At 38.2% G+C, this 17364-nt stretch overlaps 1 protein-coding gene across 5 annotated transcripts in view; it reads left to right on the forward strand.

Moving 5' to 3' along the window:
* Positions 1-10933, forward strand: part of ADGRG6 (adhesion G protein-coupled receptor G6) — a 142803-nt gene extending 131870 nt beyond the window's left edge. For 3 of the 5 annotated variants that reach the window (XM_006932061.5, XM_006932062.5, XM_019831319.3), the window contains 3 exons: positions 2169-2270; positions 2903-3055; positions 8019-10933. In XM_006932061.5, coding sequence (XP_006932123.2) covers positions 2169-2270; positions 2903-3055; positions 8019-8197 — 434 coding nt within the window. In that variant the 3' untranslated portion in view covers positions 8198-10933. Of the gene's footprint in view, positions 1-2168; positions 2271-2902; positions 3056-5607; positions 5654-8018 lie in introns of all 5 variants that reach the window. The other 2 variants (XM_019831321.3, XM_019831322.3) reach the window with 1 other exon arrangement.
* The last annotated feature ends 6431 nt before the right edge of the window (positions 10934-17364 follow it).

Here is a 17364-nt window from a genome sequence, read left to right on the forward strand (position 1 = left end):
TATCCAGCTCCTGAAACAGTTCCTCCTGTTTGGCAGTGCGTAAGGGTCACTGAATGAATCACCCTTCTTAGACACTTCCCCTCCTCCCACCCAAAGCTTTCTTCAAGTTCAGTTCAAGCCCCACATCCTCTAAAAGACCCTCCCTTATGTAGATGTTCTGCTTCATATGGTACATTACTAAGGCAGTACCTGTGCATCTAACTTGCATACTTTTTAGAAACTTTTGCCGTAAACATATTTTCATTATAGTCTATGGATGCTTAATTAGTGTTCTACTCCTGCGTTTCATCCCCCATCCCCAAATACATTTAACACGTACAAATATACATATAAGTATTCAGCCAACTCATGTAAAATAGATGAGCAGTTAATCATACTATTCATTCAACAAACATTCATAGAGTTCCTGCTGAGTCCCTGGTATCCTTCTGGGAATGGCCACTACAGCACTAGGTGACACCTATCCCTCTGCTCTTGGAGCTTATTATCTACCAACAGGAGACAACCAAGAAAACAAATGAATAAATAAATGAGGAATACAAGAATATCAGGTTCTGATAAGGGCCATGAGAAAAGTATGTGCAAGGGTGTGACTAGAGGTTAAAACATAAAAGGAAAAGGAAAAGGAAACAATCAGTTGATGATGTCCTCTTTGAGGAGTTAGCAGTTGATCTGACACCTGAGCAGCAGGGAGCAGTACTGGAAAGATTTGAAAGAAGAGCCTGTGAAGTAGTTTTGGGTAGGAATGAGCTTGAGATATTGGTGTGAGGGTAGTGATGAAGAGGATGTCTGTGTAGAACATTAGTGGTTTGAGATGCTGCTAAGTAGAGATACAGCCAGTGAAGGTGTCCTGTAAGCAGCATGGGTTGGCGTCCTGGTGGAGGTGGTGGTGACAAGAGAGGGGATTGGGGGCAGGTGTAAAAATTAGCATATGGCACGCATACAACATGCCCAGAGGAGGTGAGAACCTACTGGGACTCTACAGCCATAGAAAAGATAGAAAACAGGAACTAAGTCATGGACATGTCAACATTTACAGGTAAAACTGAGGAATCTGCTAAGGAGACCAGGAAGCAAATAAGGAAGATACCTAAGAGAAAACAGTATCAGGAAGGAGAGAATAGTCAATCGTGCTGAGTGCTGTTGAGGGGTCTACTCAAATGGGAACAAAAAATAAGTTAGTGATGCTGGGGTTGTGCTGACCTTTACAAGAGCAGTGGCTTTGTAGCTATGGGTAGTAGCCCGTTTGGAGTGAGTTGAGAAGAGAAGAATTGAGAAGAAGTGGAGATAGCAAAAGTTAACCATTTAAGAAGCTTTGGAACTAGGAATGAAAAAGTTGAAGCCAAAAGAAGATTGGGGGTTAAAGGAGGACCATTTTGTGTTTGATTTTTACAGAGAGTTACTAGAGTATGCTGGTAAGCAGTGGGAAAACCAAGTATAGAGGAAATGAAGGAGAAATCAATTAGGGGGTGAAAATGCAGAAGCAAACTCCTTAGAAAGTTGAAAGTGGTTGGCTTCCAAAGCCGGTTAGTGATCCGGTTCGTTTTTGATGGGTTCAGGGGAAACCTATAAATATGAAGACTGTTTCACAATACAGAAATATTTCTGTATTAAAATGTTGAGAAATTAAAACAGGCCAGTGGAGCCACCCGAACTTGCTGATTTTCGGCCATTTTTTACATGCAAAAATACCATTTTTCTGTGGCCCAAACTTACAATAATACATATATATAAAACAGCTGAGAATACACAAATTACAATAGATGAAGAACTTATGGATATTTTCCATTTTCTCTTTTCTCTAAGTTTTATGAAGTACTTTCGAATAATTTTAAAGTAAGTATAAGGGAAATATTAAATGCCTCTTATACTGAATACTGTGCATTTCAGCTTAATCTTCAGGTTAAGTCATAATAATTGCTTAAAAGAACAGCAAAGGCAGAAGCAGCTCTGTGTAATTATTCTAGTTTTAACTGAACCTTTGCGTTCTGTTCTAAAGGATTAAACCATCTAGGACATACTTCAAGATTCCTTAGGATCTTTGTTTCTTAGTGACTCAGATGTAAAAACAAACAAAAAAGAACTTCAAGTGAATCTATGTGTTTTACAAGATTTATCTTTAAAAATGTATCTATTGGCTTAAATGTTTGCATTGTCTTTTGTCGCAGGCTTATTTATATTTATTTTCCACTGTGCTATGAAGGAGAATGTCCAGAAACAGTGGAGGCGTCATCTCTGCTGTGGTAGATTTCGGTTAGCAGACAACTCAGGTAAAGGGGCATGTTGGCAATCGGTTTTATACCTGAGGTCAATCAGAAACCTTTCTCATTTGGTCTTCCATTGTCAGAACAACCCAGTCCCGATGGCAGAATATTGTAAAGGTGGAGGATGTGAAGATGCTTAGTTGGAGTCTCAGAACATTAGGACTGTAGGAGATCTGAGGGCTCTGGGCCTCACCCTTCTGTTCTGCAGAGAAGCATGAATTCCAGCCAGGTGTGAGTTGCCCAGGGCTCTGTGTCTACTTTAACAGCTCCGACATCCAGGGGTTCCACTATAACATGTGCACCTTTCCATGTTTTTGAGGTCCTCAATCACATTATTAGGCAAAGAGATTTTTCTTATTATAAAAAAAAAATACTTGAAGAATAGTATTACTTTTTTTTTTTGGCAGTGATTGCTTCTCACCCTTACAAAATTAAAGTCAGATTTTAAACAATACGCGCAACGGGTCAAATTAAGAAACTTACTTCATATTATTGTTCATATGCCAACCTCTTCTCTGAGCCATTGCTAGCATATAAGAAAATGGGAGGCCTTGGATAAGTTTATTAATGTGGTGATGATTCTTCACAGGACATATTCCCCCTAAAGCAGGTTCATGAAGAGATATTATTTCTTTCAGACTGGAGCAAGACAGCTACCAATATCATCAAGAAAAGTTCTGATAATCTAGGAAAATCTTTGTCCTCAAGCTCCATTGGGTCCAACTCAACATACCTTACATCCAAATCTAAATCCAGCTCTACCACCTACTTCAAAAGGAATAGCCACACTGGTGAGTTATTCTGGCGGTGGGAAAGATGTTCTCTGGTACATTTCTCATCATATTTTTATTGCAGTTGCCATATCATGAAGATTGATAGATCACAGTGCCCATGAGGGTGCTTATGTTAGATTTATGAAAATCAAAATGTATTTGAAGACCTTATCCAGCACTTTTGTGAATATTTTGTCTTTTTTTAAACCTTTATAACCAAAATTGAATCCACATAGCCATATTATTGCCTCTGAATATTATTTACTTCGTTTGATTCAAAGATTAGTTTTCTTTTTAAAATACGGTATCTGAGTTTAAAAGTTATGATTTTACTTAAAAAATATAGAAATTGAGTTGTAATTATTCACAAGAAAGCATATTTCATGTTTCATAACTTACTATGAAAGTAAATTGGCAAGTTGACATAGGAACAGGTGGAAACACCATCCAGGATGTATGTTACATTTGAGAATCAATTCCTTAACCATTGGATGTGTTATTGGAAGACGCTATGTAAGTCCCTGAATAAATATGATAGAGAACATAATATTTGGAAAGTGATACAGGATGGTGAGAAACACCATCTTTGTTCATCTCCTGGTACTACTTGATATTTACAGTGACCACAGGTTGTAACACTGAGCATGTGTATGACCAATCCTGAAGACAGTGTGGAAATAAAGACTCTCTTGCAGTACTTGATAGCCAGCAAATGGTGTGAAATGTTGCAATCTTTTAATAGTTCTAAGGAAAAGAGAAGAATTTCCACTTTGAAATACTAAATATACCTCAAGCAAACAGCTGTCACCACTTAGCACCCAACACTTTCCTCATTAAAGATGCTTCTAAAAGGATAATAGAAATAACTTTTTAACTCTGAATTTGTTTAGTTATTAAACATAAGCAGAGGCAAATGGCACTGAAGAGATTAATATTTGGTATTTTGCAAATAGTATGATGTGCAGTGTATATGTAAATGTTCACATTGCAAACACTTAAATTTCAAATGACCTGCATATACATTTGAATCCTTCCACATGTCCCTGCTTGCACCACGATCTGTGTACCTTGCCACTGGAATGGCCACTGCCTGAGATTTAAGATAGCATTATGGAAAAATGTTTGAGTGGTTAGAGAGTTTGTTAATTCCAAAATTCTTAAGATCTAAAAACTTGGAACAGGTGAGGACAGCAGTTTTCAAAGCTTCTTAGAAAAAGGACATTTCTGAGAATCAAATAAAAGCTGTGGACTCTCTTCCAGAATAAGATACAGCCTCTGAGTCCTGTACGCAAACAGTCTACCTCAATTAAGAGGTCTGTGTATCCTTCTTTAAATACCTCTGTAAGAAATTTGGTGACAGGTATATAGTCTGACATAGGTTATTCTACCTAATTGGTAGTTTCCTGGCACAAAATACATTTTACTTATAATGAATGAATTTTTTACTTTATTTAGTCAAACTTAAAATTAGATACATATATGATCATTTCAATGGATGCAGAAAAAGAATTTGACAGAATACAACATCAATTCGTGATAAAAACAAAGTAGGTTTTAGAGGAACATATCTCAACATAATAAAAGCCATATATGAAAATCCCACAGCTAACATCATACTCAGTGGTGAAAACAGAGCTTTTCCTCTAAGATCAGGAACAAGACAAGGATGTCCACTCTTACCACTTTTATTCAACATAGTATTGGAAGTCCTAGCCATAGCAATAAGACAAGAAAAAGAAAAGGCATCCAAGTTGGTAAGAAAGAAGAAAAACTTTCATTATTTGTAGATGACATGATATTATATATGGAAAACCCTAAAGACTCTATCAAGATTACTATAAGTGATAAATGAATTCAGTAAAGTTATAGGATACAAAGCTAATATTCAGGAATCTATTGCATTTTCTATACACTAATAATAAGGTGGCAGAGAAATTAAGAAAACAATCTCATTTATAAGAAAAAAATACTCATGTTGCCTACCCTTCGAAAAGGCAAATAGTGTGTATTCTATATCAGTTATGAATGAATAGGGATTTGACCAAATTGTTGTCCTCTTAACACATGTGAGAATAGCTAGAAAAATGTCACCAGGGGAGAGATGATGACAGGTAGATCATTTGGAACAGGGGACATTTTGGAAGTAGTAATGAGATATTTAGAAGTATTTAAGGATCATGGATAAAACTGACTAAAAGATAAAAGGAAATTCAGAAATTGAGGTACCAAAGAAAAACTTTGCTATTTTAAAATGGTATGTATGTTTTTTTTTAAGGAATGTATTCATGTTTTTCTGTTTCCCATAACAAAACCCTTGGGGTTAAATGAGTTCTTGTCATCTAGCATAAAGATATAATCAGCTATATGACATTACTTCTGCGATATAGTAATTGATGGTTTCCAATCAACTGATGTATGAATGACCTTTAGCTACATAGCCATTTCTCAGTAGGACTGCTGGTGTACTTGGGTCACTCAGAGTATGCAAAAAGTCACTGCATATTCATCATGGATATCTAGTTAATTTATTTCTTGGAATTGATCTAGAAATTCATATGTTTATGGTGTAGATAATGTCTTCTAAGAGCATTCCTTCAGCAAAAGTGGATCATCCAGGTAAACTTCTATTACTTTTTGAATGCATGAATTTTTTGCAAGGTAATAAAAGAATGTTTGCATGGATTAAACTAAGACTCTTGCTGCGCCAGCAAAATTGCTTGTTCTTTACGATACTTCTCGGCTAGCACAATGACAGTCCTGCACTGAGCTGGAATTTCTGAAATTTCAAATGGTTGTGGCTGTGCTGGCTCTTCTCTGCATGGGGGTGTCTGCAAGCTGCTCCTTCTAGGAAATGTACCATGCTCTGAAGTTAAGGGATCACATATAAGGTAGAATAGTGGGGGGGGGGAAAGCAGTACTTGAGAAGTTTGTTATAGAAGTTTGTTATAGAAACTCTTTACTCTTCCATTGCTCTTATGAATTACTGGATATGTCATGGTACATTCATAGAAGTCATAATAGAGAAATTATCAGTTCCAAGCCTGCTTTTTGAAGATTTTTGTCTGCTTGACATTTCAGCCTAGGTCAAATAATAGTTCATTTCCCTAGCCCCTGGTTTTCAAACTTGCAGCTACAACCAAAATCTCTATTGTTATTGATGTAATATCTAACCAGAGGATTGGGAATAGCATATATACTGAAATATAGCCCTTGCTCAGAGTTTTACTTTATTGACTATGAAGACCCAGAAAATTGGGTCACATATTTGGAAGGGACCTAATCAAAATATCTAAAAGGTGTCAAGCCACTGAAAATTGTCACTGAAGCAAAATGAGTGTATCCTTGAAGCTTCTTTGAGTATGTGTGGTTTTCTAAAAACGTTAAGCACAAATTATTTGTTACTGATATCTAAATCAATAGAAAAATCCCCAGCAGAAAACCAATGGCTAGTGAATATATGAACTGAAAGAAACACAGAATCAATCAGCTTGCTGAGAGCTAAATGGGGAGGGGCCCTTCTACAATGACTCCCTAAACCTTTTTCTCACCAGTCCTGGTATGTGATCATTCTGCCGTGCTTCATGAGCCATCTATTCTCTCTTTCTTCCTTTAGTATGGGATGAACACAACATTTCCTCTTTTAGTCTTCATTTTATTTAGTGTCTGTTTCAACAGAGGACAACAGTTAAACAATTTGAGCCATTTCCAAAGACAACAGATACAGTGATGATGGCTTTTATCAATTACTGATGGATTTTTAATGTTGTGTCACATACTGGGTGCAGCTTACTCAAAGCATAAACATGCCTGCAATGAACATTCCAGATTTGGAGCCATGATTCCTTGAGGCAGTTTTTCATCATAGAGTTTTAGCTTCTTCTGCAGTGAATAGAGAAGATACAATGTAGAGAACTGAGTGCTTTGTAAAAGGTCACATTTGCTCCTTCATTTGGTGTGAAATCTCTGTGTTTAATTTTTGAGTAGAATTTTTCTCCAAAATGTGTTGGGAAGGGGAGGAGTGTAGATACTTACAAGAAGGTATTTATAGGGTAAATGAAAACAGCCATATGTATTTATAAATAATAGAGCTTATGTGAATTTCAGAGACTATCTGAACCAATTTTAGAAAGGTTTTGGGTCTAGAGAAATAATATTTAAATTGTATATGATATTGAGTGTTGAATCACTGAATTGTACACCTGAAACCACTATTACACTGTATGTTAATTAACTGGAATTTAAATAAAAACTTATACATAAATTAATGAATTAATTTGAGAAATTCAGAGCAGAAATGTATTTAGCAGTCCTTTATTACTATCAATTATTTTGATATTATTGCCATCAGCAATAACATCACCCTGAGACTATGGCATAGTTGATAAAATACCCTTTCAGGTTTATTTTCATTCACTTTATTTCCCCAAATCCTTTAAATTATATTTTATAAAAACTTCCTTTATGAAAAGTGTCAAACATGTATAAAAACTAGAGAGGACAGTATGATGAATCCCCTTGTGCCTATCAACTCATGGTCACCTTCCCATTTCTCCCTCCCTGTATTGTTTGGAAATCATATCTTGGACATCAAACATTTCTTCCATAGATGTTTTGGCATCTTTTATTTGTTATATAATCTGTCCCTGCTTTTTTTGAGTTATTTGCCAAGTATATTTTTGTAGCAATTTTCTAATTATTCTATTCACTGACTCTGAAAAATACCACTTACGGTAATATTTCTTGAAACAAATTCCAACGCAAATTACTAGAAGGCAAATTAGCATTCATTCATGCATGGGAATGCACTTTGAAGATGAAAAGCATAAAATTTTGGAGCTGCCTGTTACCTAACCTAAGAAAGAAACAGAGCTTCATTTCCTTTATGTATTTCTTTAATGTGCAAAATAGTGTCCAGTCTGGTGGCCCTTAGGCATGTCACCCACTCATCTTGTAGCCTAACTCTTTGTATCATTTCTTTCAGACAGTGCTTCCATGAACAAGTCCTTGTCCAAATTGACCCATGCCGATGGAGAACAAACATCAATCATCCCCGTCCACCAGGTCATTGATAAAGTCAAGGGTTATTGCAATGCTCATTCAGATAACTTCTATAAAAATATTATCATGTCAGACACCTTCAGCCACAGCACAAAGTTTTAATGTGTTCAGTAGAATAAAGAAGAGTCTGTCTACAGAAATGTGAAAATCTGCAAGCTGCGGAAGCTATGACTGGCACTTGTGAACGTGCTATGACCTAGGTAACTGCATGTTCATATAGGAGGAATGTATTTTGTTAAGAAGGCTTTTGTAAAATTTTAAAATCTGTCTTTCAGTGTATTTCTTCCATGGGGGCATTTCCACCATCACTAAAACTTTAGTACTGAGAGTAACATGACCCAGTAGGTACAGGGGATATGAATTTTTTAAATATATAATTGGATCAGACTCATCAGAACTCGGGGAGCCAGGGGACATTAAAGTTAGCAGACAAGGGAGGGGCAGAGCTAGGAAAGTGTAGTGTATGGCTCATAAACACCCCACTTTTAGGTTTTGGATATGGCCATTGGCTACATCATCTTTCTCAACAGTGAGAAACATACAACTGGTCATAACTAAGTTCTGGTGCTAGTTTCTATGAATGCAGTAGCATTTCTACATTTTCAATAACATTTCAACCACAGATACAAAAGAATACTTAATGTCTGATCCAAAGATTGGGAAGGAATTCTTTCTTATTCTACCAAATGCTTAACCTTCAGGACATTAATAGCTTAAGAAAGAAAGAATTTCCAAAATTTTGACCCAGTTAATATGAGACCCTGTAAATTTCTACTATTTCACTTATCCTACACAAGACACAAGGCTTAAGTGTCATCATTAACTAGAATTTAATCCCATACATTTGAATCAAGTATAATGTTGATTTTCCATTAATGTAGACTTCCCACTACTTGTTGAAGAATGAATCCCTTAGACCTCTGTTTTTTCTCCCCTACTGTCGTTTGAACCCACAGACTTATGGGAGGAACAAGAATTTCCATTAAGCATATTGTGTATAATAGTCTCTCCCTTTTAGGAAATATAATCATTGAGACTCTATGGTCCTGTTCTTGCCCTAGAGACTAAGACATTTCCATTTGCACAGTTAGAAAGCCTCTTCCTTTTCAAGTGCTTTGTTCCAGAGAATATAAACTGAGGCATAGGGGTAACTTGTCATAATGAAAATAATTTATAAGCACGTGGGTCTGCAACTGCTAGTCTAAAAACCATTTGTACATAAGTCCTCTGATTCTAAGAGCCAGAGCAGATCTGGCAAGATAGATGGTGTGTTTTTTATGGATTAGGTTTCTGTATGCAAGGCATGTATATTAAGCAGTTTTCTTAATTTTCAAACTACCCTAAGTAATATGCTTGCTAGTGAATGTGTTGGAGACGATAATTTAAATTGTCTTTAAGTGATAGAGTTGTATCTAGGTCCTTAGAAATTGGTCTCAGTACATATTGTACCTTTATATTTGCTCTGAGTTATCTGTGAAGTATCAGGTTCTGGGAGACATCAGCCTAAGTGACCAGGAGAGAAGACATTCTGGCACCACCAATCTACTTAAAGGCAGAAGCCAGGACTGAGCACTTGAGAGCCTTTCTCTCTGCTCAAAAAACAGGTGGCTCTCAGTCTGAGACCTAGGAGAGTTGTCAAGCTGTACAGCATCTGAGGGGCCTCTCACCTTTTGCTGATCTTTAGTCATAAAGCTATTTGCCAGACTTGACTGGATGGTAAGATAATATGGTGTGGGGTTTTATTACCATTTCATTTTGCAGCAGCATGGAACATTGCCCTAGGAGACATGAGCATTCCCTGGCTTGGCTTTCACGAGGGAGGAGTGTGTATAGTAGGAAAGGATAATAAATCTTAAGGTCACTAAGATTCACTACAGTAGAGCCAAATCCTTTTCTATAGGCGTATTATTAACAGACTGCTTACTCTGGCAGAGGTTACATGTAGATGAAAATCAATCATAAATAGTCACTGAATCTTCATACACTTTTCCCCAAGCCTTGGAGATTCATGATAGAATTTCATTAGCTTTCTACTATGATATTTCTATCCCAAAGCTCCTATTTAATTAATAGTAACTGAGAGATAGCTTCCAAAGTGGCTTTGATTTCTACTCATATTCATTCAGATCTGGGAAAATGTTTTCTTTTTTTTCATATTTGACAACGATGTCAACTCTGAGTTAGAAATTTCCAGTAATCAGGTAAGGAGAGATGAAGAAACGGCTGAGTAAAAGCATTTGCAGGTGGATTTAAGACTGAGCCAAATTCTACGCTCCGTTCCGTGCATGGGCTTTGCACCTTCGTTGGGTTGCCTCAGAACAGAATTGCAGGAATTTAGCTGTGGAGCCAAAATTTAGGTTAGCCTAACCTTGAGAATAGTATCAATTCAGCTCCCCTGTTTTTGTTTTTAATTCTTTTTCCTCTTTTTTTTTTTTAACTGCATTGTGTTCATCTAGGGTCCTCAGATATCGTCGTCTATTCTTATCATTGTTCCCTGCATCATAAAGCTTTTCTTTGTCCATCATTGGCATAGACTCTTTTGTATATATTTATTTATTTGTGTTTATAAATGCCAGCTCGTTTCGTATCTTAGCTTTATATTGCCTGGATTTGTTATTTTTATAATTAACTTTCTTTGGGAGAGACTGTATGTATACATATGTTTTTCTGAATACTTTGTGAAATCGTTTTCTGGAGCAATATCTTTGAATATGATGAATAAACATGACTGTGAGTGCAAATTAGAATTAGTAGTAAGAAGCTACTATAGCTGATTTGCCATTTTAATTAAATGGAAAGTGTTTTTCAAATAAATACTTATGTTGTTCATGTTCCAAATTATTCAATTCCTTTATGGGTAAGCATTTTGATTTCTGACTCTTAAATAGGAAAAGATCATTTGACAGCCGGAAAATAACCTGCCACCAATTAAACCAGTGACATGATGCTACTTTGCCAAAACACTGAGAATGAATATATTACAAAGATCCAGTTCACTGGGGATTAATGCGTGTGGAAGTTCTTGAATTTTCTTAAAACGATTGATGTGAAGCCAAGCTTTGGAGGATGAGAAATAACGTAGGTTCCTTTCTGAGGGTGTCTTCAGCATCTTGAAAAAGAGAACCAAGTCAGTAATATTATGTGAAGTTAGGTCCTGAGGTGTTTTTTTCACATTTATAGTTGCTGTTTTCATTGTGGGAATCTTAGAAAATGACAGAATTTAGCCAGCTTCACTTGCATGATTAGAACAGAACCTCCCCACATCCCTTTACTGTGGTTATTTCGGATAACTCTTTTCTGCAGAGGGCCAAAGCCAATTTGGCTCACAGCCCTACTCAGTGCTAAGTTGTGAGGCGTGTTGGCCGGTCACCGTGAAATCAGGTCTTCTGAGCCAATGTTCACAACTCCCGGCCAAGCCGTGGTAAGAAAACTGACAAGTGGTTTCTTAAGATTCATCTACAGTACTATAGAAGCAGGCCACTTCGGAAAGCCCAGGGAGTAGCCACAGCAAGCAGACGGGAAACACTGATTTGATTCGCAGGCTGGCCTGTGTTTGTAACATTGTGAAATGTGGAGGAATTGGGCTTTACACACACAGTGTTTTGGAAGCATTTCTGTTTTCAGTTGAATAAAATTCTACTTTTCTCATATAAAGGCATTTAAGATCTCTCTTTTCACTCTCTCACCCTCCCTCCTCACAAGCTTCCTCCTTTTCTCCCTCTGCCCTTCTTCCCTCTCCCTTCCTTTCTTCTTCCCACCCTCCCTCTTCATTTTAAGGGAGAATACTTAAAGTAACAGTTTTCTTTTTCTGTTTCCCTAGAGAAAAGTAAGAATAAATGTGAAATATTCAAATGTTTGCATTCTATAGCCTGTCAAAACAAAAAATGGGGGAAAAAAAAAAACATGATGTGCTTTATTACCCCAAGCAGCTTCAGCCCAACATGGGTAATTTGGACTTGATAGGAAAAAAATCAAATTTATAAACACGTTTGGATACCAAATACTTCTTTACTCCCTCTTCTAATTTTCAGTAGTATTCTATAAGGGAGTATTGTTGTTCTAATCTTCCATTAGGGGAAATTGTTGATTAAAGATGGTGAGTAACCTGCTGTGGCCACATGGGAGGTAAGAGTGGGTTCAGACCTAAGTCCATTGGACTTTGTGTTCACTATTCTACATCAGAGTGCCTTGTGGCCTTCTTCAAAGAACCTGCAACTTAATGAAGGAAGGCATTCCAAGGATGGGATGCATGTCATGAGATTGCAATGAAAGCTTCCAGAACTTCAGATAGAAGCTCTGGACCAGCAATATGTCAGTGACATTTTGGTCTTTGAAGTTCCAAGAGATTCTGGTAGGCTTCTCCTGACAGTAAGGAAAGTCATTCCAGGCATGGAAAGTCCATGGCAGTGAGTGCAACACAGCTGAGGTTGGCTTGACTGTGGGGTGGGGAGCTGTGTGGAATCATCCAGAGGCTGAATCCAGCTTACAATGTAAGACTGGGTGTCTGTCTGGGGCAGACACAAGGGAGACCTACAGGCTCTAGGCAGGGAAGGAGCTGAATCCTCACTGCAAGGTGACTTTAGAATGGTGAGTGTAAAAAGCCATTTAGAAGGCACAGGGCCTGGACCCAGGAAGAACAGTGAGGAGGCCTTTGGAGAACTTGTCAGAAGAGCAAGGGAATTCAAGGAATGGTGTGTTGGCTCACAGGTCTTAAGGGAGTGATGACACCTTCCACAAGGCTTCCAAAGCAACACAAGCCCACCTTTACCAGGCATCAGCCCACTGTACTTAGAATGGTGGTGAGAGGTGCATGGGTGGCTCAGTCGGTTGAGCAGCCGACTTCAGCTCAGGTCATGATCTGGTTTGTGAGTTCGAGCCCCACGTCAGCTCGCTGCTGTCAGCACAGAGCCTGCTTCCCATTCTCTGTCCCCTTCTCTCTGGCCCCCCTCCACTTGCAGTCTCCCCAACATAAACATGTTTAAAAAGGGGGTGAGGTCCCCAGTTGTTCCAGATGCCACAGGGTTAAAGGAGCTAAGAAACAAAGTAAGTCTTCCATGAAACAAAAGCTGCTTATATCCAGAAATGTGGCAGAAGGGGGGAGAAGAAGGGGTGGTCTTATGTGAAGGAGTACAGTTGACCCTTGAACAAGATGGGTTTGAACACAGATCCACATACACATGGGTTATTTGTATAAATACTGCAAATGTGTTTTCTCTTCCTTGTAATTTTAATAACGTTTTCTTTTCTCCAGCTTACTTTATTGTAAGAATACATTTACAAACTGTGTGTTCATTGATTGTTTATGTATCAGTTAGGTTTCTGGCCAACAATCTGCTATTAGCAGTTAGGTTTTCAGGGAGTGAGCTTATGGTGGTTGTCAACTGCATGGAGGTAGGCACCCCTAATCCCATGTTGTTCAAGGCTCAACTGTACAAACATAAGGGACAGGTGTCTCATGGAGTTTTATTTCTTATTTATGAATGGAATACAATTAGTTGAAGGTGAAAAGGAAGGCAGAAGAGAGTGGATGTGTTTGTGGAAGGTTTCCAGAGGTGAGAGATTGAGAACTGCAGGGAGAGAGTTGGCCTTGGCAAGGGGAAGAGACCGTGTCCTTTGAAGGTGGAAAAATGATTATTACATGAGACAAGGGCGGGGGGGGGGGGGGGGATAACCAGACCTATAGTAAGGAAAGTTTGTTGAGTTTCCTGATGTTTATCAGTTAAAATAGTTAGAGGCTCATTTCACCTAAGAGAGGTAGTATCCGAATGAAGATCTGAGTAAAATTTAAAAGATTTAGAACAACCTTATAGGGAATGCAAATCCTTGGCTAATTTACATTAAAGAAATTAATAAGTGGTGTTTGCCCTTAGAGTAGCTTTTACAAGTTATTCCCTAAGTCATCTCATTCAAATATTTTTATTTGATGTTTTTGAAAAGCTAGTTTATTTCAAGGTCATAACCAAACAATGTTCTGAAGTCTCAAACCTTATTGATCAAGGATTTACTTTAAACATTAATAAATAATTGGATGATGAATTATTTCAGACAAACTCCAAAATCTTTTGAATCTTTCAAATGACATTTTCTGGTTAGCTTGACTTACTTTCATCCTGAATTCATTTAAATGATTTTTGTAAATTCAGGATGTCATTAGAATAAAATATTTGATATTCACATTAAATATATTTTAATATTAATATGGATAGTGTCTGGTCACGGTGCATTGAGAAAATAACAAAACAAAATAGAGTTTGAATACTCTAGGAGCAAAAGAAAGACCTATAGAGCACTGCAGTATTTTCCTGATTTTCCTGTTTCATCGTCCTGAATAAAGCTCAATCAATGAAGGATATTAAGTGATTACAACCATGTAGCCTTCCTACAACGAATTCACTGTTCAGAGCTAACAGATACATCATGAAACTCTTTTAACTCAAAAGATAATATGTTTACCTGTAAAAATTTGAAATAAAACCATTACTGCCAAATTAGAGCTAATGGATCATCTTCCTTAACACGATAGCAATAAAATGCCCACATAAACTTGACACATTATATTATGCTGTTTTTTTTTTAATTTCACATGTGTATGGCTTTTCTACTGAATGAGGTTAATATTAAAGGTTATGTATTTGCTCATCATTTTCATAGGTGATAGCATATTGCTAGCCACGTAACAGGTGTGTGGTTTTAATGTTTATTAAATTAAGCTGAAATACGTATGTAGTTTGCTGGGTCCATTTGCATTTTATGTTTTGCAAAAGTTGATCTCCAAAATACCTTGGATTTGGGTGGGCTTGCGAGAACATAGATTAGAAATACAAAGTAAAGAGGAAAAATGTATTAGAATTATGCTATCCAAGACCTTTACCCTAATTACTATCTGTCACCTTATATGGTACAGGCAAGTGCAATAAGAATTTAAAAAAATACCCATCAATTTGGTATTAACTCTAAATCCTTTTTAATGGTATTGGAAAAGGAACTAGGTTCAACTCAAGTCTGAGATAAATAAACATATAAACCTGCTTTTGAGCAGTTGTCTTGGGAACTGTTTAACAGCTCAAACTAACTTCAATATTAGGGAATTTAATGTAAAAGCACAGAGGTACCCATGGAGACTGGCAACCACATGTGCAAACAGACTTGGAAATCTGGGACCAAGGGATGATGGTTCGAACATCAAGCAGTAATTTTTTTTGTGATGCTATACTTGTTTGTTTTGTTTTTTAAGACTTCATTTTTTTAGAGCATTTGTAGGTTCATAGCAAAATTGAGAGGAATGCACAGAGTTTCCCCATATACCCCTACCCCCTACTCATACTCAGCCCCCACCCCATAGTCAACATCCCCCACCAGAGTGGCACATTTATCACAACTGGTGAACTTGCACTGACACATCATTATTATCCAAAGTCTGTAGTTTACCATAGGATTCATTTTAGTGGTGCACATTCAATGGGTTTTGACAAATGCAGAATGCTGTGTGTCCATCACACAGAGGATTTTCTCTCTCCCAGAAATCTGTGCTCTGCCTATTCATTTCTTCATCCCCCAACACCTGAGAACCACTGAGTTTTTTACTGTCTTCAGTTTAACCTTTTCCAGAGTGTCATATCGTTGGGATCATATAGTATACAGCCTTTTCAGATTGGCATCTTTCACTTTGGAATTTGCATTTAAGTTTCCTCCTTGTCTTTTAGTGGTCCGATAGCCCATTTCTTTTTAGTACTGTATAATAAATAATGCATTGTCTGGATTCACGGCAATGTATTTATCAGTTCACCTATTCAGGGCATCTTGGTTGCTGCCAAGTTTTGGCAATTATGAATGAAACTGTTACAAACATCCGTCTGCAGGTTTTTGTGTGGACATAAGCTTTCAATTCCTTTGGAGAAGTACCAAGGAGCACGATAGCTGGATTGTATGGTGAGAGTGTGTTTCATTTCATAAGAAATCAGCAGACGGTAATGTAGTGAAGCTATGGTGTTTCATCTTTGCACACTGATCCGTATCCACCGCAGGCTCACTTCCTCTCAAGACCTCATAGCTATGTTGTACATGAGGTCTGAAATTATCATTGTGCCAATGCTGGCCTCAACCCTAAATGTGAGTTTCCATCCCTGGTTCGGAATACCGTGTAACCTCAATTTCGGTATCTCTTCATTTAAATTCTTGAGAAAGACCCCCAGATTGGATTAAGAGGTACAACCTTCCAGTAACAAAACAAATTACAGGGATGAAAGACACAGGATAGGAAACATAATCTATAATATTGTAATAACATCACATGGTGATGGATGGTACCTATACTTCCTGCGGTGAGCATAGCATAATGTATAGAATTGTTTTATCACTATGATGTACACCTGAAACTAATACAATATTGTCCGTCAGCTATACTTCAATAATAATGATTTTAAAAGAACAATAAGAACCTTACAAATCAGAAAAAAAAATAATTAAGAAAGGCCCTAGTTGACCCAGCTTTATTCGGGGGGGCTCTACCTTGTCCAAGAACACACAATATGACTGGCCACCACAGGCTTAGCCATCAAAGAGGCTGTGGATGGGAGAGGGGTGAACTTATTCAGACAGGACAGGTGGATTATGAAAAAAAAAAGCGAGTTATTACTAGCTCACTGTGTCAGCTTGGGTCATCCAGGGAGCAGTACGGATATAGAAACTCAAGTGATTTACTGGGAATAACACCTGTGAAAGACAAAGGAGCCTGAGAGGGAGAAGGAGGGGGCAAAGGAGCGCCTGCCTGCAGGTGTCACACCCATTTAAGGAGAGTTGGAGGGAGGAGGATGGTGTAGGAAGAGCCCTGGAGTGCAGTCCAACTCTGAGGAAGTCCTGGCAGCCCAGCGGGGCACCCTGGCACCAAGATCTCTCATCCCTGTGCTCATGTTGGGTGGACACGCTGGCCCCGCCACTCCCCCCCTCAGCTACTGGCTCGGACCAACTAGGGAGAGACGGTCCTCAGCTCTACCCGGGCAGCAGACCTCTGAGGCGCCGAAACTAGAGGCCGTCAGCCGACGCTGCTTCTTGCAACAAGTTCTCTTTTGAAAGATCCAAGGGGCGTGCCCCTGGGGGCACCCGTCCAAATTCACAGAAATGCAAAATGGCTAGACAGTCTGCCTCGAAGGCTGTGCAGCCAGGAGCCACGCAGAGTCACCCTGGTGCAATGCTACCAGGCACCTTCCAAGTGCTGCTGACACGCGCCCAGCGGACGCCAGGTGCAGGACACCACCAGTGAGCAGTGTCTT

This window comes from Felis catus, chromosome B2 (genome assembly GCF_018350175.1).
Source record: "Felis catus isolate Fca126 chromosome B2, F.catus_Fca126_mat1.0, whole genome shotgun sequence".
Lineage (NCBI taxonomy): Eukaryota > Metazoa > Chordata > Mammalia > Carnivora > Felidae > Felis > Felis catus.